The following is a 7921-nucleotide window of genomic DNA, read 5'->3' as shown; positions in this document are numbered from 1 at the left end:
AAACGTCCGATCTGCTATTGGTCCATATTTCTTCTTCGGTTGACGCACTCGTGGACGTTATACGTATATTCACGTAGTGGTGCCCCCGAGAGGACGTCAATGTCACAACTAAATATGAAATCAATTAGAATTAGAATGTTTTTATTGTCATCACACACAATGTACAACGAAAACGCAATTATAAAATAAGAAAAATATCTTCGTCCAAGACTGGCTCAATGATAATGAGGTGTTGTCTCTTGTCTCTGTGGCTCTCTTGTGTCTCCAGTTGTGTCTTTGGAAGTTGCAGAATGAATCTGGGTCAACCTGGGCACCTTCTTGATGCTATTGTGCAACTAATGAGGAATATCTCATCATTTAAACATCAGAAAGTGTCCTAAACTAGCTTCTCATGCAGCTCTCTGCTTGAGAAGTTGGGTTTGTTTTTCCGGCCTGGAATCAATGCTTTTTCTTTCTCCCATCAGCTACTCCACTCACTAGTCACAACAAGGTTAGGGTTAGGGTTAGCCCAAAAAAGAATACCAAAAAAAAAAAGCACACACATACACACACACAACAGTTTCTCAGTTTTTAGCTGCATAGTTGACTTGAACAACCTGGAAACTCACAACAACTTCATTACAAATGTGTCCTTTGTCCTCTCACCATCTTCCTCTGAGACTCAAACACACATGATTATGAAGCTATAGCTTTAGAGTGATTTACTGTCAGTTTGGGAATGAGTCATTGTATTTCTAATAAATTAAGAGAAGAAACTAAATTTAGAATCACTTTATTTATACTATGGACAAAGGGCCATTTACTTCCACCAACCTCAGAAAAAGAAACGGACATGGTGGGTAAAAAATATTTAGACATCAAAGCTGAACATGGTTTATACTGTGCTACTATCAACTACACAAAATGTGTGCCTTAATTTTTATCTGTCTGATTTTAATAAAGTCTAATTAATCAACATTTCAAATAAATACACATTAGGAGGGGGAGAAATGAAAAAGTGAAAAACTTTTTACTGTCTGTTTTTGTTTCTATGCCCATGAAAATTAACAATAGCCAGCTCTAACAACTTCACAAATGAGTTCTTAGATGTCAGCAGTCTGAGCAGGTCGGATTTGCAGCACCTCAGCAAATCCCTGTCCAAACCAGCAGGTAATGTCAGCCGTGTCCAGTGTGAAGAAGAAAAGCTTGTCGCTACAGCGGGTCCTCCTGTAGACTGACCGTGGGTCTGCTGACAGTACCCCTCTGATGGCAGCAGCTGCTTCCTCTGGACTTCGCAAAAAGTTGAACTTGTGTCGTGTATGTTCAGTGGCTCCTGTGTAAAATACAAGTTTGTTTTTTCTAGTGGTGAATGACTGCTTTCACATATATCACTGTCAAAATAGCACCATCTTGTGGACTAAATTATTTAAGTCAAATGATACAAACTCTTAAGAGTCATTCATCTGTCACTCTAACAGTAAGACTGTCTCACCTGATAGGTGTGAGGGGAGGAATTCTGCAAGCTCCTGCTCAGCCCGAGGAGTGAAGCGTACCTCCAGATTAGCAACAGGAGGCTCTCTGATCCAGGAAGCTATTGTGCTGTAAGCATCCTCTCCATAGCAGGGGCGGTCCACCGTTGACTTTGGAGGCTTGCTTATTGAGGAATCTGGAACTTGGTCTTCAACTTGACAAAAATCATCTTTTCCCAAAAAAATTTTGACTCCTTCCAACACATCAGATAGGTCTTTGGGAAGGGAAAACTGAGGAATTACTCTAGATGAATCTAAAGTAATATCAGCTTCATATGTGTCTTTTGAGAGTTGTGTCACCAAGTCTGCATCATCAGTTTGTTCACCTTTTAGGCCTAGCTTAGCATCGGTTTCTGAGTCGTCATAAATACCCTCCAAAGCAGGAAGATTTGTTTGGTTTGTGTTTAGTTCATAGGGCTCTAATTCAATGCTAATCCTGGTCAGGGGGGAGTCATATTCTGGGATATAGGGCTTGATATCGAGGACTGGGGTTCCTGCAATCATGTCAATGTCTGAAAGATGTATTGTGTCACCTAGAAAATAAAGACATGAATGCATTTGTTGGTGTCGAGCAAGGTTTCTATGCAGACATCCTTACAAACCCAATTTTATATGCGCACAAGAGACAATTTACTGATGTCACTCACCTACAATTTTGTCAAGTTTAGCCAGAGTTAGACCCAAAGCATTTGGTCGATGAGGACTGCGTGTAGAGTACACACCAACTCTCTGACCATTTAGTCGAGGAGGCTTCACTTTAGCTCTGTAACTCAGATGCCCATTTTTGTGAAAGAGAAAAATTATCCTGTTGGGGGGAAAAAAAAAAAACATCATAAATTCCACAAGTTATTGATAATGTGAGCTTTATCCATTCATATTCATTGCTTTTTTCATTGAGTCAAATCAAGATGAGTTATAATGGATTTAATACAATAACAGTTTCCAAGGACTTCATACATCCAATGTGAGGCAGGAAACAAGAATGCATTATTCAAAGAGAAGTCAGGTATGAGACTCAAATTGCTTTTTACTCAAGCCACATTTCAAGGACATCTATTATTTATAAATGGCTTTGCATGTGTTTTTGTTGTTTTTTTTTTTCAACCACTCCATGGATAACTCCTCAAGTCTGAAATAAGGATGTGGCCAAACATCTAAATCCTACTGAAACCACAGTACCTATGTATGGAGATTATCCTAATATTATACTTTTTAGAGCCGCTGCTGGGTCAGCAAAATATATGATGATAAACCATGCCAACTGTAAACAGAATACCAGATGTGGGAGTATTGCTCCAGGCCCACCAGAGCGTGCTCCGGGTTGTTGAAGACACTCTGCTGAATGCGCAGTTCGGCTCTCGAGGGGCCACAAATGGTGGGCTGTCTGGGTGTCCCATTCTTCACTGAGAAACAGGAACTAATGTAACCAATCGGGATCGTCTGGATGTTTCCTGTAATGTTACAGAGTCAAAGATGATACATTTGCAATATGGTAATTGTACAGGCAAAATGTGTTTTTCACCAGATGTAATTTTTAAGAATGGCACAAGGTTCTGTCATTCTTGTAATAGTAGGGTTACCTACTGTGTTGGAAGATATGTCTCATGACATCAACTTAAGCTCTGACTTTTTTTGATATAATTACAATAATCATTAGTTAAAGCTCTGGCTTATTCTATTACCAATGCTGATCATCTTTGACACAAGCATTAAATTGGGATGAATAAACTTTTATCCTCCACCTGGTGCTGCACGGGTGAGAGAAAATCCAAAAGCTCCAGTTTGTTTCAGTGATTCCTGGGGGACTCAGGTCTATTGCAAGTGTCTTGATTCACCTTCACATTTATGATTGACTGTGGGGAATACGTGTAGCGTATCTCTTCTTCCTTCTCCCTTTGACACTAAAAATCACAGAATCCACGGGAATAATATTTCTAATACTCAGCAGTAGGAAATGGTGGGAGGGTGCCCAAACTTACTTATATAACACTGTTATATACCGTGTTATAACCATTGTTTTTGTTTTATTTTATCCTCACAATTCTTTTCAATCACATATAATGTGTCTAAACACGGGCACACAGCTGTGGTTACCTTTCTCTAACGTGGCCTCTGCTGATGTTGATGATGGTGGTGTAGGTGGATATCTGACAGCGTCACTGACCCCAACCTCGGACACCGCAGACTGAAGGGACGTCAGCTGCTTTCGATGGGCTCGACCTGCGCTGTCCAACATCTGCCTACAGATTGATTACAGAAAATAAAAAGTTCGAGGAAAGGGCAAGTATAAATGTATAAAAAACAGAGAGCGAGGAGGGGGGGCTGTATTTGGCGAGGAGACGAGTCTGTCAGTAATGTTGTGATCGGTACCTCAGGTTCTTGATTTCTTTCCTCATCACAGAAACCTGTTGCTTCAGGTTCTCGATGCTGTCGCCGCAACAGTGGCACAGAGGACTCATTTTACCGTCAGAAGAGCTACCAAACATTCAGACGATGACTCTTCAGGAGTCAACTTTGAACTAACCATTTGCTGAATTCACTCAATCACACAACACGTCGACGACTCACGTGGGAGTCAGTCAACGCGGAAGAGCCCAAGCTGTTTATAGATGGTCAACCATGAGTGTTTCCTGTGACAGACTGATGGCTGCCAACGAGTAAGAAATATCGGCTTTTACATGCGTTTTCCACATCACGTACATTTATTAAGTGTTTTTTCAACAATAGTGTGCAATTCCACAAAAATCAGGCATGCATGTTGCAAAAGTCATTCATTAACAAATGACCACGCCGACCGCTGTGTGTTTATATCAGTAGAGGGCGACCAAGAGTCATTTCAGTTACTTTTTTTTTTTTTTTTTTTTTAAGCTTTATTAATGAATACTGACCAGCAGCCGACAGAAATGTCCAACAATAACTAGATACTGGTGGATTGAGACGCTGTGCATTCAATGTCAACTGCTGTGTAGTATTTGCATTTTTGGTATTATTCTACTGCACCTTAGAGAGGAATATTGGTCGGCATACGCACACACACACGTATATATATATATATATATATATATATACATATATTTATGTATGTATGTATGCAGTGCTACATAACCCACAGCGTTAAATACTACTTCAGTGCTCATTCATGATTATTATTAAAATATACAATTTAGGATTATATATAATAACATTATACTAACAGGGGCCACTTGTGTATAATCTGCAATTTTAAGTGCATCTTGCTGAGAAGGCTGTTTCTATTTATGTAATAATGCACTGCTTTAGTTTATATTGAAGAAACATTTTATTTTTAGGATCTGAATAATTCTTCCACTTCTATTTAGGATAAACTTTAATAATACCAGCAAAGTAACAGTTTGGTTTTAGGGCAATGTCTGGTTTTAGGGCAGACATTTGGCTCCATGTGCGTTCACAAACAAGGCAAAAAACCCTTTTAAAGCATCCATAAAGGTTTATTTTTGTCTATTTGAATTACCAATTAAAATTTGTCACTAATAAATCAATCAATCAGAGAGAGTACATCATCATATTTCCTGCTAAATCCCTGTGTGCAGAAAAAAATATTCTGGATGTCACAAAAGGAAAGTCTCTATTCTTTAAAAGTGTTTTAAGGTGATGAATAAAATGCTAAAATCAACTGATAATTCATTATATATTTGTCATGTTTTCTGTTTAAAGAATGTGATGCATGACCATGGATGACACAAACTGTACTGATCAGTCATGTGATGTAAGCAAAGTTTTATTCAATGAAAAACAACTTTTACAAAATTTGATCAAATAAATCCACAGTTGCGAACATGTCATTACCAGTGATTCATGTCATTTACTTTTTTTTTTAAACACATACAAAATTTGCTGTTGACTAAATGCAAAGCACAAAAAAGAATTCATGAACTTTGCATTGAAGCACAAAACAAGAATAAATAAGCATACAGGTTTGGTTTGAATTCAGAATTTTTTTGCAAATAAGCAATGCATACACTTAACGCTCATCAGTCTGCACTCTAACCAAAATTATGTTCAGCATACCCAGCTTAGGACGTGGTCTGGTTTTTGTTCTGAAATGGGGCCATATCTGAAAATGTATTTTTTAAAAATTAGATTGAATTTCCTGGGAGATATTCTTGTGGTAGGGTTGAAGAGGACAAAGTTGGAATTGAGAAAATTTTGTTTTCTTCAGGTATGTTGACCAATGGTCTCTCACTAAAATCTAAAAAAGATAGATAGACATAATAGGTGGTTAATATAATGAGAAAAAGCCAATTTTCAATAAATGCCATATTGTCAGAAACTCTTAAAGCATGCATTTTTTCCAAATGATTGCCTCTAATTTATACCTTCATCAGCACTTTTGTCTTGTGATGGTTTGATGCCTTCCTCCTCCTCTGGGCCCACATCCTCAATCAGGACCTGGTTTAGGACCTCCTTGCCTTCTGACTCTGTGTGCAGGGTCCCCACCTGGGGAGGATCAAGGGCTGTAGAGGGAACAGGAGCTTGGGATATAGCTGGGACTGGAACTGGAATTGAATCTCGAACAGGGACTGGAGCTTTAGCTATAACACCAGATAGAGATGGAGCAGCAACTAGGGGTAAAACAGGAGCTGGAGTCTTATTAACTGGATCTGGAGGATCAGGGAAAGAGCTCTGGAGAGATCCAAACATGGGCACAGAAGTAAGGGCAGCAGGGATAGAAGATGGTCGTGACTCCAGTGGGTCATCAGCCACAGAGACCAAGGAGGTCAGAGGGCCTGATGTTTGACCTGAGAGGATCCCAAAGGGTTCAGGCACCACCACTACACTGGGAGCTTGCTGAGCAACTGCTGACTCTTCCTGAATGGGATCCATCTTCCTGGGCCTCCCTCTCCTCTTTGCACCACCCTTCTCATCCGTCCTTGATCTTTTTCTCTGGCTCTCCACCCTAAAAAAGCACAACCACTGTAATGAAGCTCCCCAGCAGTGGTCACAGATACCGCTCTTTGTGATACTTTTGAAAAGCTAATAGTACAAAGTCCTTGACCTGGCTTTGAGGCGTCAATAGGAATACCAGAGCAACCTTTGGTTTCCTCTTGCTCCATATTCAATATAAACTAAAGCAGTGATAAGCAGCTAGGGTGCTGATAATTTACAGTGTTTTGCAGTGCAAAAGCTTTTACTACACATTTGTTTCTGTTTTCTGTTCCATAAGAACATTCATTCAAAGCATCATTCTTAACTGTTAATCATGGGCATTGCATAAATATGAATAAATGCGGATCACTTCAATAACATTGGCTGTGCCTTTCTATAAATTTACCCAAAAAACCACTGGTCAGTTTCCTTCTCTTCTGCTTCTGCCTTTCTCTTCCTTAGAAGACCTCTGTCTCGCAGCCTGCAACGAATCCCACCTTTAAAACCACATGCAAAGAAACTATGAAAATAAGTCCAGTGAAATATCAGATACACAAAACAGTATAAAGCAGTAACTCATGACAGTAATCTGGAAATCACTGGTGATATAAAGACACTTATTATCAACATTTTTTCTTCCAGCAACAACGTAAGTACACAGATTACACAGACTAAATGTTTTCTTGTCTGTAGTTAGATGCTGGCAAAAACATTTCTGTGTATGAGCTGACCAAAAGGCACCAACCCTAACCCTAACCCTAAGATGTAAATGAATAACCATATCACTAAACTCTTAACTGTGTAAATATTAAAGGACTTAAAAGAGTCATTTTAAAGTCATTTTAAATGTTACCTTCGTCTTCATTGGGATTTTTATATTCCGACTTTTTATTTTCTTGTGGCACAGTCTCCTCCATTCTGAGTCCTACTATGAATGATTTGAACTAATTGAAGGCGGGCAAGCACAGAAAAGACAGAATAACTTCTGGCTGTTTTCTATTCCCACCCCCAAGTGAATTATCTGGTTAACCATTACCATAGTGCTGGGAGAGTTCTTGCAGCTATGGTCTTATCGTATTTGTGAAGCTGGAAAAGTTGGCACAGGACTGACGGAGAAAAAAGAAAAAAGACTATAGCAAGTTGCGTGACATGGCAAAAATACTGTATGTATGTAGCAATGGAGGAAATAAATACAGGCTTTCCTTAATGCTGGTTTAAAAAAAGGATGAGAAATGCCTTATATATATATATATAGTAGACTGCTGATTAAAAAAATTGCTCTTTTCTATTTTTGCTGGCATGTTAGTGTCTAATCTAAATTTTTTCAGTCAAATGCTTTGATATGTGAAATAATAGATTGACTGGATTCTGTGCTTAATATTGATTTCTTACAAAACAAGGGAAAAATGTAAAATGATTTAAAGGGAATGTTTCCTTAGAAATATAATGATAAAATAACAATCAATAAAAATGCCAAATGGTTTTTGTTGCTGTTGTTTATTTCTTCT

At 38.7% G+C, this 7921-nt stretch overlaps 2 protein-coding genes across 2 annotated transcripts; both read right to left on the bottom strand.

The window, feature by feature from the left end:
• Positions 1–135: 135 nt before the first annotated feature.
• trmo (tRNA methyltransferase O) lies at positions 136–4066 on the bottom strand. Its single transcript, XM_029503088.1, has 6 exons — positions 3879–4066; positions 3603–3748; positions 2785–2959; positions 2156–2313; positions 1472–2041; positions 136–1312 (listed from the first exon to the last, which is right to left on the bottom strand). The coding sequence occupies exons 1-6, from the start codon at positions 3992–3994 to the stop codon at positions 1083–1085; spliced, it is 1395 nt and encodes a 464-aa protein (XP_029358948.1). The 5' UTR covers positions 3995–4066; the 3' UTR covers positions 136–1082.
• A 1183-nt stretch (positions 4067–5249) lies between these two features.
• On the bottom strand, positions 5250–7415 carry hemgn (hemogen). Its single transcript, XM_029510122.1, has 4 exons — positions 7267–7415; positions 6820–6910; positions 5864–6444; positions 5250–5736 (listed from the first exon to the last, which is right to left on the bottom strand). Exons 1-4 carry the CDS (start codon positions 7328–7330, stop codon positions 5624–5626), a joined length of 849 nt encoding a protein of 282 aa, XP_029365982.1. The 5' UTR covers positions 7331–7415; the 3' UTR covers positions 5250–5623.
• Between the last annotated feature and the right edge of the window lie 506 nt (positions 7416–7921).

This window comes from Echeneis naucrates, chromosome 1, assembly GCF_900963305.1.
Source record: "Echeneis naucrates chromosome 1, fEcheNa1.1, whole genome shotgun sequence".
Lineage (NCBI taxonomy): Eukaryota > Metazoa > Chordata > Actinopteri > Carangiformes > Echeneidae > Echeneis > Echeneis naucrates.
The sequence above is the reverse complement of the archived record's forward strand: the minus strand, read 5'-3'. Positions and strand labels throughout refer to the sequence as shown.

Excerpts from the sequence above, each read along its gene's own strand:
- trmo (XM_029503088.1), bottom strand. The coding sequence starts at position 3,994 with ATGTTTGGTAGCTCTTCTGACGGTAAAATGAGTCCTCTGTGCCACTGT. Across the intron at positions 2,314-2,784 it reads GAGCAATACTCCCACATCTG|GATAATTTTTCTCTTTCACA; the intron begins GTATTCTGTTTA and ends TCCCCCCAACAG. Across the intron at positions 2,042-2,155 it reads TAAACTTGACAAAATTGTAG|GTGACACAATACATCTTTCA; the intron begins GTGAGTGACATC and ends TTTATTTTCTAG.
- hemgn (XM_029510122.1), bottom strand. The coding sequence starts at position 7,330 with ATGGAGGAGACTGTGCCACAAGAAAATAAAAAGTCGGAATATAAAAAT. Across the intron at positions 6,911-7,266 it reads AAATCCCAATGAAGACGAAG|GTGGGATTCGTTGCAGGCTG; the intron begins GTAACATTTAAA and ends GTGGTTTTAAAG. Across the intron at positions 5,737-5,863 it reads AGACAAAAGTGCTGATGAAG|ATTTTAGTGAGAGACCATTG; the intron begins GTATAAATTAGA and ends TATCTTTTTTAG.